Below are 20907 nucleotides of genomic sequence, written 5' to 3'. Positions count from 1 at the left end.
ATCCGCGCTATTTTTTAAATCGTATTTCCAAATTTAATTAAAGTTTTATGATATGTTTTTTTTTTTTATTCAATTGTAAGGTTGGGTTTGTATTACTGTACACATAGATTCGAAAAAGTTGTCAAAAAAACAAATATATAACAAATAAATGTTATCAAAAGCAAGATAAATTATTTTTCTACCAAACTGGATATAATTTTCGTATTTTTATTCAATTTAACATGTTTATTCAGCTCAAAAAGCATACAGTGTTTACCGATGTATTGGAAAATTTAAAATGGCGGCCGACTCTCTCTTTAACACGGTAAGTTCGGGAAAAGGTGTAATAAATAATAAACTAGACAAAATACTGTTAGAAATTTGCTCAATATATATTACCGTGACATAACTTGACATATATTCGGTGGTCTTTTAATAGTATTTTGTCTAGTTTATTATTTATAACACCTTTTCCCGAACTTACCGTGTTAAAGAGAGAGTCGGCCGCCATTTTGAATTTTCCAATACATCGGTAAACACTGTATGCTTTTTGAGCTGAATAAACATGTTGAATTGAATAAAAACACGAAAATTATATCCAGTTTGGTAGAAAAGTAATTTATCTTGCCTTTGATAACATTTATTTGTTATATATTTGTTTTTTGACAACTTTTTCGAATCTATGTGTACAGTCATACAAACCCGTAAGGTTGAAGTATACAATAAGCACAAAATACCCTTCCCTCCCGATGTTAAGAATGACTTTTTAAATAATAATGTTATTATTTACGTCCGGATCACTCTCTGCACTAGTACCCCAATTTTATTTAGATCACACTCAATGTGCTCTTTTGAGTGGAGAGCTGGATATCTCCAACATCAAATCCACCTTGCGTCATATCCAACCTTCGTGGAAGGACGACAAATAGGAACAAACAAATTATTATTATTATTATGTGAATGTCCCTTTTACCTTCCTTTCTTTTTTTTTAATATCTTCAATTGAACCATTAAAAATATATCATTGGGCAGGGAATTTACACAATTAAAAATATCAATATACACAAGTCAAATTTGGTTTAATGTTGGGTACTTCTGCATTTTAGCTTTCTTAGTTTTTTTTCACTTATGAAGAGTTTGATTCGGGACAAGTGGAGACAATCACAAAGTTTCCTCTGGAAATGCACGTAATTCTTCGTAAATAAACTGTTGCTTGTTTTAGTTGATTACGAAAACTGTTTTACAAAAAAATATTCGTCAAAAATTCATTTAATTCAATAAATGTTCTGGTAATTAATCATTTTTGTTGTATTACTGTAATGGTGTAATGTAAAAGTTCCGTTAATTTTGTAATTGTCTCCACTTGTTCTTGGTTGAAGTCTTCCAAAACTGAAAAACAAAGAAAGCTAAAATGCAGAAGTGTCAAATATTTAATCTAATAGTTCCCCAAAATGTCCTCTTAATTCTCTTATTTCCATTATTTCAAAATTTATCTAATTCCATCTTAAAATGATTGGCACTATTGCTGTTCATAATCTTATTTGGAAACTTGATCCAAAAATCGATTACTCTATTAGCAAGGAAAATTCAATTGGTTAATAGATGTAGTTCTGAAAATCTGCTTTCCAAATCGAAGAGAAACATTTACAAAATCGATTGAAGCCAATCCCTTCTCTCCAAGAACGACTTGGAAGATTACAAGAATATTGGAAAAGTTCCAAAAGAAGTATTGGTGCTTGTACAAAGTCACTAGTATCTTTTTTTTTTTTTACTTCTATGGAAGCCTCTAACTAACCTAGAATCTTCTAAGTTCATCAGTTCTTGTGAACACTAGTCTAATAATATAAAACCAACATTGCCTTTACGTGCGAACTCAATATTTTAGTTTTTTTTCACTTTCTTTTCGAACTGTTTTCTCTTCGTTTCTTATTTTGCTGTTGGTTTCTTTGACACCCCCTATTTTGCTTTTTTTCTTTTTCTGTTATATGTTGACGTCACGTGTTTGAATGTCTCTTGGATACTCTACGCCTATATCTCCCATTGTCACTGCTAGGTTATTAATAACTTATTACATTGGGTACTTATGCAGAATACGGAATGTGCTGAAGTAATAATGCTATTATTTAGAAACCCATTCTTAATATGGGGAAGGAAGAACGTTTTGTAAATATTCTGTATTTTCACCTTACAATTTAATAAACAAAAGGTATGTTTTACTGTCCACAGTCCTTTGAAAAAGTGGCCAAAAATCAAATATACAACGAATAAATGTTCCCAAAAGTTATTTTTCTACCCAACTGGGTAGGTTTTAAATGTTTTTACTAAAATGTAAAATGTTTAATCGGTTTGAAAAAACAAGCAACTTCAAAGGGTAAGCGACCACAAGAAAAAGTAGCCACAATGTCAGAAATTTTCACAATGTTAGTTAGGCGGCCATTTTTTTTTTTGTACTCGCATACCCTTTGTAAACGCTTGTTTTTCGAGCCGATAAACTATTTTACATTAAGTAAAACACTTTAAACCCTGCTCAATTAGGTAGAAGAGTAACTTATCTTGTTTTTGGCAACATATTTCATTTTTTGACCACTTTTTCGAAGGACTGTAAAACATACCCAAAAGATATTGCAAAATTTTAATTTGAAAATTTGAATTTAGCTAAAAAAAAAAAAAAAAAAAAAAACGGTGCTTGTGTACTTTTGAACTGCACTATGTTTTAAATATTTAAGTTAAATTCAAATTTTACGATATTTTTTTTTTAATAAAATTATTAGGTGAAAGTATAGTTACAAAACACCCTACTCTCCCACGTTTAGAATGGTTTTCTAAATAATAATGTTATTTCAGCACGGTTCAATAAGTGCATTAGTGAAAAAAAGAAAACTATCACGATTTACAGACTAAATTAGACGACTTCAACTAAAAAATATTATCGTTACGACTAATTATTTATTATTCAGGATATCTCTTCAGTATAAGAGTTTGGTTTTCATAAATAAAAGCTTGAATGAGTACTATTTGTGTAATCGTATATTTACTGAGACAAAAAGCGACTTCCTGTTTTGAAATTTGTTCGGTGTAGTTTAATCTGAATATTTTTTCGGCAATATCATCAACTGGATCCGTGTTTATTATGTAATTAAATTATTTGGGGATAAATGTACATTTTATTTCCAGTTTATTTTATTTTATGCGAAAAAAAAAATATTGTTTAGTGTCGACGACTTTTAAAACAGGAAATCGCTTGTCTCGGTAAATATGCAACTGCACCGTATTATTAGACTGAGTTAGTGTCCCGGAGAAAACTTGGGGTTTATTTGGGTCATCCGTAAGTATAAAAGTCTGATTTACATAAATAAATGGTTGTTGTCGGTGGGAGAAAAATGAATGGATCACGTGATTTGTTAGAAAGAGAGGCTGGAAACGGAGAAAAAAAGATAAATACAAAAATACACATAAAAAATAAATGGGGAAGATGCAATGAAACGATACTTACCAAACAATTTGTACAACTCCATACGATAGAATATTTTTCCTTACAATCGAACCGGTTCACAATATTTAGAAAAAGGCTGTTTTTCTTGCACACGGATTCGTCCAAGTTTTGAATTCGGCGCAGATAGGTGACGCATTCCTCGTAGGAACCCTGGACAATGCATTTGTTTTTCGCTCTGTCGGAGATGACAGAGTCCAACGTATAAAGAGAACAAAACTTTAGTCGGGTCTTCTGCATTCTGTCCCGTCGCAGATTGCCATCAGACAGGTTACAGATCTGTTTAGTGATGTTCCAACCTTCCAGAAGGCACTGATTATTGGAGAGCGTAGAGTCGCAGGAGGGGCTTAGGTAATCCAGGCCGTGGTCGGTCGCTATTAGACCCGAAACAAATCCACAAAGAAGACACAAAAAGAAGAGCGAGGCCACGCAGAGACAATTCCTCCGCCCGCTTCTCCGCAGAACACTCGTCGTAGAAGATGACGTTTTTTTCTCTTTCTTCCTACATGGTGATGGTACTCCTCCATGCTCCGATGGTAATATCATAGCGCGGTTGTAGGCCAGTAATTCTCGAAGACTGGAGGGATACACATTTAAAAGCTACCGGAGTCGGACGATCACAGAGGACAGGGTTAAAGACATTAACAGTGTATATATACACACGCACACGCACGAGCGCGTGCGCTCGCCACTTGCGGTAGACAGACAAACAGAAACACGCGCGTTCACTCGCACTTCACTCTGGCCCTTTTCGGTTTTGGAATATCTGATTCTGTTTTTTCTTCTTTTTTTTCTTCCTCTTTCTCCCTTTTCTATCAGCCGTATTCAAACAGAAAGCTAACATGCAGTTACGCGGATCTGTGTTGTGCAGATGTAGTAGCAGAGAGAATAGTAAAAGACGGTCATTTAGAACAACGAGATGCGAGTGATACGTTTCAAAACGTTGTGTTGGAAAAGAAAAACACTTAGAATGAAAGAACTAAAAGGGAGATGAGAGCTGTTCTTATTGATGAGACAGAGTATTCCCCCCTTATTTCGTTCCTCTTTATATAATGGTAAGAAATTAAAAAAAAAAAAAAAGAAAGAAAGAAAGACTTGTGTATTTGTTTTTATAATGTCGTTAAGAATTATAAGTTAAATGCTAAAAAAAATAACAAAAATAAAAGATCGATTTCCTACATATAGTACACCAAAACAAGAAAGTAGAAGATTGATTTTTGTATACGTAACCGCGATAGTAGTAGTAGTAGTAGTAGTAATAATAATAATATTAATAATATTACGAAGACGAAAGAACGCTAACTCTAAAGGAAGAAAGACAGCGTAAATCTAAGACAGACAGAAAGAGGAGTATTATTAGAATAAACGAGGAAGCATTATCTAGATCACCAGATGGAGGAAGGGGAAGGAGAAAAATGAGCGAGAGGAAATTGAGAACTGCTGATGATGACCGTAACGAAAATAGCACCAAACACTAGTAATGGCAAGTATTAGGTCAATAACAAAATAACTGATCGTTCTAACTAAATTAATAAAGAATATTTCTTTAAAATCACTCGCATGTCTTTTGTATAATAATAATAATAATAATAATCTCTAGATTAACAAGTACTGTTAAGCAATAAACTGAAATTAGAAATCCATCATTATGTCAAAGAAATTCTATTATAACTTAATAGTGTTTCGGTTAGTATACGTTCTCTGGAGATGATGGTATTATTAGTAGTGATGGTGTTATAGATCGTAGTTGTAATAGCTAAAAAACAGCAGCAGCAATAAGAGCAAATAACGGCGAAATAAAAAGGGATATCTACAATTGCAGAGAAGCGAGTATCTTCTTCGACAACAGCGGCGGCGGTGGCACCACCAGTAACAACATCGGCGAGCACCAGCCCACCTTTAAACAAGGGCATCTCAGACATTGTTTTAAAGTGAAATACACACACGCGCAAAACAAAAAGAAAATACGAACACTAGACCATTCCAAGCGTTTTAGTTGGCAACCAGAGAATCGGATTCATGTTGACATTGTTTGGGAGAGGCGACAACAGCGTAGTTGCAGTGTCTCTTTACGACGGCTAGAATCGAATGCACAACTGACTAATTACCGCCATGTTTGATATTTGGCAGCAACAGATTTTTTCTGTTCGTTCTGCGCATGTTCACAGGAGAGCGAGCGTCCGTCGCTTGGTGCCTACCTCGCACGCTTCCTCGTCTAATTGCCGTTTAACTATATAAATCTTTATTATAATTTTGATTAATAATTTCAACAAATAATAATATTAATAATAATTATATGATTTGTTATGATTTATTTATTATTTTTATAGTTATAATTTAAGTCGAAACTAAAGCGGAAACCATTAAAATGCTGCGTGAACAAAACGCCTGAAAAGTTAAGTTTGTTTCCGGGATAAAACTGCACGCAATCTTTTTTCTTTTTATCTTTTTAATTTATTTATTTTATTTTATTTATTATGTTTTTATACGTTTTATTTTACCCAAACCGAAATTATGTATAAAGTATTGAGTTAAAATGTTGGAGTTTCAGGGTAAGTCTAAATAGAAATGTTCCGTTTAATGTCAAATTATATAGGATTCTAAATATATATTCGACGTCATATTTCCGACTGGGAACTCGATGTATGTAGCGTACAGATCAAGTATTTTAGGACTGTAGGGTAAGTTTTTCTAATACACATTAGACAAAAAAAAAAATAAGCGATTTCTTAAAAATCTGGAATCTATAGGAAAAATTTTTACGTTTAGATTTTTTAATTCAGAATTAAAATGGTTAAATAAAAGTACAAAATAAAACAAACTATTGAAAACGTAAGAAAATTATAAAAAAAAAGAAAAAAAAACTAAAAAATACGTAAATACATTATTCAAGACGAGGATTGATCCATAAGGATTGTAGCACAACGGATAAAGTGCTGAGTAATAATCAGTTCTAAAGGATAGTCTTCCGTTAAAGGTTCAATCCGGGCGATGTTAAAAAAATAATAATGAATTACTTCATATTCCTTCCCGGAATGATAACAAGCTACCTCCGTAGATTAAATAAAATGCATAGTTGGACAGAAGATTCCCGAATTTGCTAAGATGTACCTGAAAAGTATTAAATCAGCCGAAGATGACGATGGTAATCAGAATGATTCAGAATACATCATTCGACACGTTAACATAAACTATTCACACACACACACACACACACACACACACACACACACACACACACACATATATATATAGTCATCCACATACAGTACTGTTTCGCTGTATCGCAGCTCATCAGTGCGGCTAGACAGACAACTACCTCAAACCAGGATCGAAACCTGATCGCCCAAACGACAGTCAATGTTTCTTACCATTGCGCTATTCGGTTGCTGCTGTGCGGGTAGTGAATTAACGATGTTTTGACATCGTCCAAATGCCTAAGCTCGATTTGTTTACACAAAGAGAATCGCTTAATACGCTAATGGAAGTTTGTATATCACTTCCCAATATGCTAGGATAGGGAGAATTATAGTCATCAACATACAGTACTGTTTCGCTGTATCAACGCTCATCAGTGCGGCTAGACAGACAACTACTATATATATATAATTAGAACTCCTGGATTCGGCATCAAGAATTAGTAACAAAATACAGTACAGTATATAATACACATGTATATAATCCAATAAGATTAGAAATAACACCGTAAGACCAGGGTCTGGAAAAACATCGTATTCTACATCGTAACCTGAAATAAACGTATCCTAGGTCCACTGTATATATATATATATATATATATATATATATATATATATATATATATATATATATATTTCTGTGGAAATAATCTTTATTCACTTATATTTCCTTTTCATATATACCAATCCTTATTTAAGACGCTCAATGTAATTACAGAGCATATAATAAATAAATGGCAAAAGTCTATATTCCAAATTTCATGATGTTGATCATCTTATAATTTATTCCTTTAATTCAATTGACATTTGCAATTCTTGACAGTATCTGTTTCGTGGCACAAAATCATTCACTTAACTATTATATCAATCAGTGAATCTATTTTGCCCTTAACTCTTCAGAAGAAATAGCAACTATCAATCCACCAAAAGGAAATAAAATGCGTTTGGGCAGGAGATTAAAAAAATCCGAAAATTGGAAGAGATGCTTCAAATACCTTATAGTTTGCTGACATTACGCTATATATATATATATATATATATATATATATATATATATATATATATATATATACACACACACATTTGAAAATAAGTGGAAATCTCTCAAGAGTCCTTGCAGAAATCGATAGCATTGAAATAATGTTAATGACGAAAAAAAGAGCAATGGGGGATCTTTTATAAATTAAAAATGTCAAAAAAGGACGACTAAAACCAATAATTTAATTTAATAAAGCATGTAAACGCGATTAAAATAACACCGCAAGGGGAGAGAAAAAATGGGGAGGTGGTCAAAGTTCATCGAAGAGATTTAACGCTTTTAACAATTCCTTCTGCCGGCACAAAGAGGGTTTACGAATTCCGATAGAGACAGATTCTAAAAGTTTTAAACGATTTTTAGCATCCGCTCTATGAAATGTCTCAAACCACTGTATTTTATATTGATTGGTACAACAAGGATTCTCAACTAGATGTTACCCAATAGCGGAGTCCAAAACTGTAGAGGAAAGAAGACTCTCAGATCCCGCTCTACCTTGTCTAATCTTGGATGGGACGTACTGGTTTATATGAGTCTGCAAATACAAAGAAGTCCGCTTGACATAACAAGTATCACGCTAGTATTTAAATTAATAATGTTACTATTTTGGATGTAAGGCAAACGATCCTTGCAAAAAGAAGGAAAAGTAGGTTCAATAGTATATACCAAACGCAAGGAAACAGTAAGAACAATTAATAATACTTCTAATAATCTGTTTACTTAATTTTGTACCATTATCCCCTATCCACGGCAATTTTAAGTAAACAGGGCATTTTAAAGGGCCAAATATTTTAGGGGATTTAAAATCAGCAAACTTTTTATTTATTAGTAAGGTCTTCAGGGTAACCGTTACGAATGAAAACATCCCTGATATTATCCAGTTCGGCGTCCAATTTAATAGATGAACAAATCATGAGGGCTCTATGTACTAACGTATTAATTGATTAAGCTGACTTTACGCGATTTGGGTACAAAAGAAGACCAGTTCACATACAGGCCAGTAAAGGTCGGCTTCATGTAAATGGTAGTGAGAAAGCCACCTCTTGAACGTTCAACAAGAACGTCCAAGAAGAGAAGAGTGTTATCTTTCTCAGATTCCATAGTGAACTGCAGAGCCCCATGAAGGGAATTCAACTTATTAAAAAAATGCTGACGCTTCATTTTGCGATGAAAACATCGAAAAAGTATCGTTAATATACTTAATATACGTAGTGGTTGTATTTCCTGAACTGAAAAGAACGGATTCATAATAACCAACGAAAATATCAGCTAAGAGTTAAGGCCAATGGCTCCTCATTGAGACTCCGTCAACCTGACTGTACATAATATCAGCGAAGCTAAACTCCACTAAGCACATTAGTATGAGTTCTATGAATATCTCTTTAGAAAACTGGGGAGGAGTTAGGCGATTATCATAGAGTGCGTCGGTGCAAATACGTATAGTCTCATCCAATGGTTTATTGATAAAAAGACTGGAGACATCAAAAGAACACATACAATATTTCTTAGAACCCGAATCCAACCCACGAAAATACTCAACAAACCGGTTGGTTGGTTGTTTTTGTTTTACGGCATATCAACCCTTTTCAGATTATTTAATGCCGAATCCAGTGATTTTGAAGAACAATTTTTTAATAGAATATATTTGTTTTTTTTTTTTCAAGTCGGTTTCTATTTAACCAATAGTTGGGACCCTAACAGGTACTACCACTCCGGGTCAGAGTTGACCTGGGAGCAATGGCAATTAAAGAGTGGCTCTACACTCCCGAAAGCCCGCAAGCTGTGCCCTCACCATCGGATATAGTTTAAGGTCATATCCAGGACCTCAACAAACCGGAAAGAATCAGGTATGCAGTGCGTAGTATATAAATCACGAACAGGTTACAAATTTTCTAAAAGACACCGAGAATGTTGGGCGAAGCCTATCATAGATAATATAGATTTCAGTGGGATTTAAAAAAAAAAATTTTTTATTACATTTTCACCCCAAACAAGGCGCATTGCCACTTTGGTGTAGGGGGCTACTATCAGGGGCAGCAACTACTGGGGCACTATGTTGGGATTTGGGCAGCAAGATGTCGGTTCACGTTGCACTTGAACTTCTGCATGTCAGTACAGTTAGGGAAGCAGGAACCTGAAATGGAATTCCAGAGTCTAGCGGTTCTGGGGAAGAAACTACTGGAGTAGAAAGATCTTTTACATCTAGGGATCTCTACTGTGTGGGGGTGGGATTTAGCTGCCTGTCGGGTTTGTTGAGGGTGTCTACGTCGTGGGGGCACAAGTGTCTGCAGTTCGTCAGAGCATTCACCATTAAAATACTTGTAGAACAGGCAGAGGGATGCAACGTTTCGTCGATGGGACAGAGGCTGAAGCTTAGATGACAGTTCAGGGCCTATCAGATTGGCGACACTTTTTTAAACCTTGTCTAGGAACGAGAGATTAGTAGCAGATGCACCAGCCCAAATGTGACAACAATACTCCATACATGGGCGAATGGTGGCCTTATAGAGTTACAGGATACTTTCAGATGTCAGTAGTTTTCTAGCACGGTAGAGAGAGCCTACCGTTTTCGCAGCGGCACTGGCAATGCTTTCAATATAATTGTTCCAACTCATATTTCATGTGAACGTTAGGCCAAGCAGTTTGAAAGATGTACTCTCAGACAGGGAGTCACTGGCCATTGCTATTGGTGGCAGAGAAGGTTTCTTGTAATTATTGAAGGAAATAATAGTAAAAAATAAAAAGTAGTAAACTAAAATCCTATGCGTTTAAATAGATAAATAAATTACAGTCGATGGTGAAGTTAATTTTGTTATTGTTTTTATTAGCGCAGCGTAAAACGCCGCCGTTGTATTCAAATTCACTTAACAAAGTGATAGAGTTTTGCTCCCTTGTGCGACAATGCTAGCGTTAAGTTGCCCCTTAATATATATATATATATATATATATATATATATATATATATATATATTAAACTCAAATGACCTCGTAACGATATATGTAACCCACTTTCCGGTTTACGGCATCCGGTTGCGCCTGCGCGCATGACCTGCGCACTGAAATATTAACGTTATTATTTCGAAATTATCATTTAACATGGGAAGAGTGGGGTTTAAAATACCTTAAACGTAATGCAGAAAAAAAGCAGACAGTATTAACAATTATTTATTATGATTATTTAAATGCAAAAAAAGCAAAAGAACAATTGGGTCGCTGAAATATTAGCGTTATTATTTCGAAAATATTATTTAACATGGAAAGAGTGGAGTTTAAAATAAACAAAAAACAAAAAAAACAATTGGGACGCTGAAATATTAACGTTATTATTTCGAAATTATTATTTAACATGGGAAGAGTGGGGTTTAAAATAACTTAAACGTAATACAGAAATGAACGATGTAAAAAAAAAAAGCAGATATATCAAAATTTGAATTTAACTATAATAAGTATTATGGTATCTGTTCAGGGCACATTTACCTATAAGTATGGCCAACCACTTATAATTCAGTAACTGTAAATGTTTTTTTTTAAATAATCAATTATAATAAACAGAACGACTCATAGAAATTTATCTATATTATTTTTTCATTTTAATATACTTTCATAGAAATGTTTCTGTTATGTAAAAAAAAACTATTTTCTTTACGTCACAAGTGTCACGCTCATACATGAATTCTATAGTTACTATAACATACTGATCCAACGGGTCACGGGTAGCCTAGTATATATATATATATATATATATATATATATATATATATATATATATATATATATATATTGTTAATAAGTTTTTGCGTATATGGCTTTCTGTGCGTAAGAAAATCATTTAATATGTGTTGTGTGTTACATACTGCTCACAATTCTTCATGTGAATTACAACTTCGTCATATATATATATATATATATATATATATATATATATATATAGCCTGTATATCTAGTGTGTTGACCTGTTTTAAATCCGGGTTAGGTTTTTTTATGTTAGTTTTATATATATATATATATATATATATATATATATATATATATATATATATATATATATATATATATATATATATATATAAACTAACCTAGATTTAAAACAGGTCAAGACCCTAGATATCCAGGCTAAATAGAGCACACACAAAGAATCAGGTCAATCAGAAGTTAAATGGGCCTTTGTCCTATATGTGCATGTCTAGGTGTATCAGAATTTTTGTAGGGATTTTTGACACCCCTAACACGAAACTGCGAATAAAATCTTTAAAAAACTCGTAATTTCTCTTTTAAAAGTGGGTTGTTTATTTTCTTTATGGATTATACTTCCAAAATAAACTATTAAAATTGTTTTAAAAGTAAAAGACATATTTTTGTTTTATTAAAAAAAAAAACAGTAATGAATTTTACGAACTCAATAAAAAATTTAAAATTTAAAAATCTATCAAAAATTTTCTATTGATTCTATTTTTACGATATATTCAGGGTCAATGAGTAATTTTATGCTCTTTCCAATAAACTGAATGCAATATTTTAGACAAACGGTTTTATTTAATTCACGCCCCCCCCCATTTTCAAGTGTCTATTAAAAAGTAAATAATTAATTTACTCACCAAAGTGTTATATATCACAAATTGAAGAGAAAATGTTAATAAATAATATATTCAAATTTGAAACAGAAGAAAGTAGTGTTTTTTAGAAATTTACCTGTAATATCCGAAGTTTAAAACCTTTTTGAAAAAAAAAAAAACGCGTTGTTTGTGTTTTGTTTTTTTTAATAAAACCTTGATCCTTGCTCCTTTAATTGAAAAAAAAATTAGGGCTTGAATTACATTTTTCGAGGAGTTATAAGCATGGAAAGATGGGGTGGAATTATTCACTATTTTTCACAAAATTTCTGACACACCTAGTGAATGTCCATTGGCTGATAGGAAGGGCGCGGTTGATACTAGAAAGCTGATTGGCTAACTAAAAATCTCAATAGAAGGTGTGTATATAAAAACGACAACCAGCCACAAAATTCGCGCATAAGCCTGAAGGATCCTAGAGTGGATGAAACGCGGAATATTCAGTGTAGCTTAATCGCCATATATATTTTATAAATTACTAACTAGCTCTACCTACGTATTGAGCACTTTTAAAGTAAATACTTAAAGTTTACGCATAAATTTATACTTTTGTATATTAATTTATGTGAGTAAATGAAGTAGTTATATATATATATATATATATATATATATATATAACTACTTAATTTACTCACATAAATTAATATACAAAAGTATAAATTTATGCGTAAACTTTAAGTATTTACTTCAAAGTCCATAAGGAAAATATCCCTATGCGACCTATCCTTTCAATGTTGAGTTCCGCGCAACATGAATTGGGTAAATGGTTAGCCGATATCCTTAAACCTGTCCTGGAAATATATACTGGATTCTGCATTCCTGATTCTTTTCAGTTTGCAGAATTTATTCGTGATGTAAAGGATTCATCAAATACTGGATATTTATGTTGCTATGACATATCCAGTTTGTTCACTAATGTGCCTTTGGATGAAAATATCGGGATCCGAGTTTAGGGACAGGGAAGAGAAAACCGGAAAGGGGAAAAGAGATAAAAATATCAAAGAGATGGAAGTTTTAACAGAAATATATTACACTTGTGCGCCGGGCAACCTCGGGTAACCCTGCTAAGAAAATATAAACTATAGAATTTAGAATAATTAAAGATAAAAATAAAATAAAGTAAAATATAATATACCGTGAAATTAAAACAAAAAAAAAACAAACAAAAGAAATGAAACAAAAGACAAGAAAAAAAAAAGGGACAAGAAAATAAGAAAGCAGGAGTGAAAAGAAGAGAAAAAGGTTTATGTTAAACTGCCGCTGGGTCAGAATATATATATATATAACTACTTAATTTACTGACATAAAATTAATATACGAAAGTATAGATTTATGCGTAAACTTTAAGTATTTACTTCAAAAGTGCTCAATAGCTAGGTAGAGCTAGTTAGTAAGTTATAAAATGTATATGGCGATTAAGCTACACTGAATATTCCGCGTTTCATAAACTCTAGGATTCTTTAGGCTTACGCGCGAATTCTGTGGTTGTTTTTCGTTTTTATATACGTCTATTGAGATTTTAGTCAGCCAATCAGCTTGTCGTTTTTATATGCGCATAAGCCTGAAGAATCCTAGAGTGGGTGAAACGCGGAATATTCAGTGTAGCTTAATCTAACTTTATATATATATATATTATATATATATATATATATATATATATATATATATATAACAGAAGGAATGCCTCTTGGGTTTGAGCGTGATTAGTCTCTAGGATCTTCGAGTAATATAACATTGCTGTATTTTTATCGCTTTCCCCCCCCCCATTTTCCCCCCATACATAACGTAACTCAACGTGATTTTATTTAGACATATTTTCCATTCCCATTCGTCTTTTTTTTCTCCAAAACAAATCTCTCAATACAGCTTTGATAAAGTTAGGACGAAACCGGTCAGCTGACTCCCCCATTTTTTTCTTCTTTGTTGTTCACCCCATTAACCTTATTTTAAACGTTTGTAAACATGAATTTAAGTCTTCCGTTCATGATTGCGTTATATAGATGTTATATCCCTGAAGGAATCATGAAATATATATATATATATATATATATATATATATATATATATATATATATATATATATATATATATATATATATATATATAGAGAGAGAGAGAGAGAGAGAGAGAGAGAGATCAATTTCGCTTTCTCAGACTTTATAAAAGTGGATGGCTTATGATCGAATTCGTCCTCCGGGTTCGCAACATCCCAGGATGTAAGAAAACAAAAGAAAAAAGAAATGAAACAAAGACAAGAAAAAACAAGAGACAAGAAAATAAGAAAGCTGGCGGGAAAAGAAAAGAAAAATGGGTTTTGTATGCGCTCACGAAAAAGGTTTACGTTAAACTGCCGGTGGTTCAGAATATATATATATATATATATATATATATATATATATATATATATATATATATATATATATATATATATATATATATATATATATAACACTTCGTACGTGTGTGTGTGTGTGAGTGAGAGTGTGCGTTCGTTTCTTATCGACTCGAAAACGGCCGAGCTAATTTTTTAAAAACTTCACACAAATGTACTTTTTTATGTCTGGGGATGTTCGTAGATAGGTTTTGTATAAGAATACCTTCGATAAATATTGAAATTCATTAATAGAAAAAAAAACCATTAAAAGAAGGAATAGTCCAATTTTGACTACAGTTAACACTTTTATACAGCCGAACATCATAAGTGAATTTTAAAAGTTTTATCACTGAATTAGCATAAAGGCCCGGTGTTTAAAATTAACTGCATGTTCTTTGATAAGGCAGGGGCGTGTCCGAGATGAATGTTTCAGTTTAGAGCACAATCTTATTATGATACTTGAGTTTTGACTTTTAAAACTGTAATTCGAGTCATTATTATATAAAAATAATTTTATAAAATCAACAGTAGATTCTCAAAAGTGCAATGTTGAACAAAATGTATTGTGGACAACTCACTTCGGGGAGGTATGTGAAGCTTATTCTCTGTGCGCCACAGTGCGATCCCAACTAGAGCTGATAATTGACTTGATTGGCGAATCGACAATTTCACTGATTTCGATGACAAAAAAGTATTGGAATTGTGAAATATTCGTTGATTTTCATTCAACCCCGTGCAATGTCGGGCTAGCATATATATATATATATATATATATATATATATATATATATATATATATATATATATATATATATATATATATATATATATATATATATATATATAATGGGACTTAATATTGCCCGGGATTGAATGAAAATCAACGAATATTTCACACTTATACACACACACACATTATATAATTATATATATATATATATATATATATATATATATATATATATATATATATATATATAATCTACTCTATATGTAATAAAATAGGAAAGATTATATCCCTCAGAACAAAAATGTTATAGCTTGGAAACACAGACATCAGATATAAATGTAATATGATCAGACTATATCTGTTGTAGATTTTGCACATAGTATTGTTCAGTTGTATTCACTATCGTAACTTCCTCTTTTTCTGGAAAGGTTCACTTTCCCAACAAGTAACATTTAGAGGTTGTAGCCCAATACTTACTCCCTCATTGTTATGTCCTTCTCCTACACCAGCTTACACCGCTGCCAAATATTTCATAGAATTTAATTATTACACCTGTATGTTATTATAAACGCATTTTACTGTATCGTTTTATTACAGTCAACATATGCGCATTACGTAAATAAATAATATCTGCTTCCTCAACAAGTTCCGGGCAATTTGATGGGATGTTCGCAGACGCTCACCAAAGTGTCAGATTTTGAATTTGTGTAATTTCGAACACTTAACCAAAATTGCATGCTCGTGTACTCCATCGCACGAAAAAGTCTATCGCAACAAACATTACGCATTTTCTGAGGTGTTTTTATGCTCACAAAACACTACCAACATGTACGTTCATTTTCACACATTTACTTTTAGTCATTTTTTTTCTTTCTCCGTCAAACAAAAACGTTTCGAACACAGAAGACACTTTGCCCACGTGCCAGATTTATTTGCTTTGTGCTCGTTTCCTTCACAAGTTTCTTACAACTTACGCAATACGGTTCAAATACTGTATCCGTACGCCTTCTCGATAATTAGTATCAATATTAATGCTGTTAATATTAATCGCTATTGATAATTAAGCACTGTAACTTCTCTGAATATGTAACAACAGGAAGGGCCTGATTTGCTGGCGTTATCAGAGAGTTATATTAAAAGTTGTAACAATTTAAACAATTCACATAAAATATCACTAAAACAATACGGTGTTTACTGTACATTTTGTTGTTGTTTTTTTATTGGGTTAAAATACATAATACTGAAAATACCTCCCCGGCACATGTTAAGAATGGATTTCAAAATAATAATGCTATTGATCAGACACAGTAACTTCCAAGCATAACTAACGCCATTTTTTAAGAGTGGGTGCTTCGATTAATTTACACTTCACTTAATAATTACTTTGATATGTACATATGTAACAGAGTGCAGACGTGCGTATGACAGCAGCAGCAGCAGCAGTTGTATGACAGCTAACGTATGCAAATGACCGAACCGTGTGTGAAGTGACGTCACAGCTAGGAAAAAGGAAATAAAAAGATTATAAATAAAAAAGAACATGGTCCGAAAAGGACAGAAATAGACGTGCTAAACACATGGCCTGAGAGAGATAGGGAAAGACGTGTCCTAAACATGGCTGGAAAAAGGCAGAGTACCACGTGTTCGACCCAGCAGAGTTTGTTAAGCACATTGGAGTACGAGTAGACATTTGAACAAGAGACAAAGTGTTATTCTGGAAGCACCTGTAAATGAATGTCTGTTGTTTCAATAGAAAAAAGTGAGTCGACTTATTTCTTTGTCTTCGTTTCCTTGCGACTGTCTGCATACAACGTGTGGGTCCGGAGTGTTGACATGTAACAAATACCTTTCACATAATACGTTTCACAAATTTGTTTCACAAAATACGTGTCACAAATTTGTTTCACAAAATACGTTTCACAAATTTGTTTCACAAAATACGTTTCACAAATTTGTTTCACATAATACGTTTCACAAATTTGTTTCACAAAATACGTTTCACAAATTTGGCTGTTGAGGGAGCAAAGTTCAACGATTTGACTTTTGAGAACTCTACCAAATTCCTCCGACAATTTTGGGTCTAAACATTTGAAATTTTAGATATAGGTTTCTTGGACATGAATCTAACTTAATAACTTGATTTGAGCCCAAAACAATAAATGTTAAGGAGTCATAATAAAAAAAAACTACACTGCTTTGAATTATGGGTTTTCGATATTTTTTTTTTATTTACACTTTTTTGGGAGGGGAGGTCCATTCATTTACCCAATAAATTCAGATTTGTTAATACTTACGTTAATATATACATTAACTGAACAACAATAACAAATGCAGTGTTTTCGTTTAATTTTTTACGGTATATTTTTTATTTACGGCTGTTTATCTTATTATTTCAGTACGATAACTTATCTTCGTAACTAGTAAGAGTTTTTTTTTTGTTGTTGTTGTTTTTTTATTGCTGAGGGGGGGCATCGGTTAATTTACAACTCAGCACATTTTTAAATCAAAGTTTAACGGTATCTTTTTTTAGTAGTACGTACAAGTACAGAATATTTAAAAAAAAAACACTATACCTCCCCATGTTTAGATTTGGTTTCAAAATAGTAGTGTTATTAGTTCAACACGGTAGCTTTTCTGCATAAGTACCGAAAGGGTTTTGTCTAATTATTTTCAGGTGGTGGTGGGGGTGGGGGCAAAATAGCAAGATTGTTAATACTCCATGCATCATCACTCACCGAACTTAGCAGCAAAGTTTACCCAAATATGTGCATCCTCAATAGCTAACGTACAGAGCATTTCTAGCTCCTAAAAGTACATGGTACATGTTATAAATCAACAACTGATTAACGAAAATCTAGATGAAAAACAAACTTTCACTTCTTTACACTCTACTCTCGACGATGACCATGCTATACAATACCCCACAGAATTAATTCATTAAAATTACCAGGCATGTCACCATACAAATTACAGATGAAAATTGGGTGCCCAATTATGTTACTCCGGAATCTTGAAGCTTCCCGACAAAGCAATGGAATAAGATTGTGTGTTGGACGCATGCAACCTCGTATGATAGAAGTTGCCATTAACTGGTGTGGTTTAGAAAGAATTGACATTCATTCCACACAAAAAAAAAATCTGTATTCGATGTAAAAGGTTTCAGTTCCTAATCATGTTTTACTATTACAATCAAGACCAAAGAACAATTATTGGCAGTGGTTGATCTCAACTAAGCTTCATCTTGCTTTAGTCATAGGCAATTTTATGTAAGATGCTCACTGGTAGGCTCCCCACAATGTTTTTATATACAATGCCGCCAAAAATAAAGTCCGCACTTGTCATTTTTCAAAAACCGCAAATTTAAGCTAAATTGACTGTAACTGTTTAAACAACCCATACTTCATTTTATTCGCCTTTTATTCCTCTATAATTTTAATTGTTCATATTTGACTTTTAATTGAAGTGTCCTAGTGTTAACGTCAATTTAAAAAATTAGCTTCAAATCGAGAAGGCAAAAAAGAAACTCCGTAGCAACAAATGAGCTTTAAACCAGCTTAAACTATCCATCCTTTATAATCTCTAATCGTATTTATTGTTGTTCCTAGGTTATACAACATAACATTTAGTCCATATACCTCGAGTCTTTCTTAGTGACCGTCAGGAGTTCATTAATCTAGAAAATCGTGAACACTAGGATACTTCAATTAAAAATCAAATATGAACAGGTAAAATTATAGAGGAATAAAAGGCGAACAAAATGAAGTATAGATTGTTTAAACAGTTACATTTAATTTAGCTTAAATTTGCGGTTTTGGAAAAAATGACAAATGCGGACTTTCTTTTTAGAGGCATTGTATATTAGCACCGGAAGATAAAACATCAAATATTGTCTATCCAAGAGATTTATACAAATAATAAAGCCAATGCTCGATTCCATAATCGTATTCGATTACAAAAAATCGTTTAACTTATGCCATTTCATATTTATATGTTCTTATTGTCTGAATATAGACACGACTCGAATAAACAACAGAAAACCGCCAGATAAAAAATAGTTAACTTCCTTATTGATCTACTTTTTTCATCAACAATGATCAGGTCCACAATTCCAGAATACATTCTCAAAAACCAAATTCTACTAATTATAATTATATCAGATTATTAGATTAATATTCATCTAACAAACACTGTCCCTCAATGATAATTGTTAAGCAGTTTGAACTGTTTAAAAATTCCTATTTTTCCGTCATGTAAATTTTTATTTATGTACATTTTCTTTATTACTTGATGAAATAATCAAATTTTCAAATATCATATTTCAGTCACCTAAACTACAAAAAAATTTTACTGCAAAAATAGCTTTCTTTCAGAAATACATACGATATTTTCATTTGTTTCGATAATTTATTTAATTTATATTTTTTCTAGATAACATGCTATGAGTAATAAACTCTAAACAAAGCAATCGTTTCTTAATTTTTTTTCTACTTTCAATTATTTAATAAGTAACATCTTTCTGTGTTAAATTGTTTTAGCAGTTTATCGACAATCATTATTTTGCGTGAATTACTTATGATGATGCCCCAGATAATCATAGTTTTTTGTGAGAGGATTCTCTTATCGAACCTGGTTTGGCTGTGCGACATATTTCCAGCAAGTACCGCTGATACACAGGTACTTAGCAATTCACAACTAATATTTATAAAGTTTTCTATTAACTAAACATTATTTTAGATATCTACCAGACAATGCTTAGAAACATGTCCTACTAGTATATATATATATATATATATATATATATATATATATATATATATATGCACTTTGAGTGTTTGTGTGTGTGTCAGTTCGTTCTCTATAGACTCTGAAACGACTGGACCGATTTTTTTTTGGGGGGGGTCATACAAATATACTTCATGTGTCTGGCAGTGCTCTTAGATAGGTTTTGCATCTAAATGACTCCGATAAATATCGAAAATCAATAATCGAGAAAATACGATTAAAGAACGAAGAGTTCAATTTTAACAAAAAATAAAAGCGCATTTGAGAAGCTTTATCACCAAACAAGCAGAAAGGTACGTCGTATATAGTCAACAGTAAATTCTTTTTATATGCTCGCGGCACGTTCGAAATGAATGTTTCTGCTTTGAGCGCAATTAAAACATGATATTTGATTTTAGTATTTTAAACTTTTATTAAACTTGTTATATAAAAATAGTTATAAAATCAACAGTAGGTCCTAAGTCCTTGCGGGGGAGGCATGTGAAACTTCCTCCTGGTGCACTACAGTGGATCCCTGACTAGAGCAGACAATCAATGAATTCAATAGAAAAATAAGCGGTTTCACTGATTTCCATGACAATAAAAATATTGGGAGTGTGAAGCATTCGTTGATACGCATTCAATCCCAGGCATCGTCAGGCCTCTCTGTACGTATATGCATTAAAGGTACTTTGTGTGTGTTGTTTTTGCGCGCGTCTGTGTGGGTGTG

General features: G+C 32.5%; 1 protein-coding gene across 1 annotated transcript in view; it reads right to left on the bottom strand.

Moving 5' to 3' along the window:
• The window catches only part of LOC145297547 (uncharacterized), a 265438-nt gene extending 259818 nt beyond the window's left edge, over window positions 1-5620 (bottom strand). The window contains exon 1 of the mRNA XM_080143514.1: window positions 3473-5620. Within this exon, the coding sequence (XP_079999640.1) occupies window positions 3473-4015 (543 nt within the window). The 5' untranslated portion in view covers window positions 4016-5620. The remainder of the gene's footprint in view (window positions 1-3472) is intronic.
• Window positions 5621-20907: the final 15287 nt, after the last annotated feature.

The sequence above is a fragment of the Euprymna scolopes genome, chromosome 18 (genome assembly GCF_053919585.1).
Source record: "Euprymna scolopes isolate OS-2025 chromosome 18, ASM5391958v1, whole genome shotgun sequence".
In the NCBI taxonomy this organism is placed as follows: Eukaryota; Metazoa; Mollusca; class Cephalopoda; order Sepiida; family Sepiolidae; genus Euprymna; species Euprymna scolopes.
This window is presented reverse-complemented; position numbering and strand designations above follow the sequence as displayed.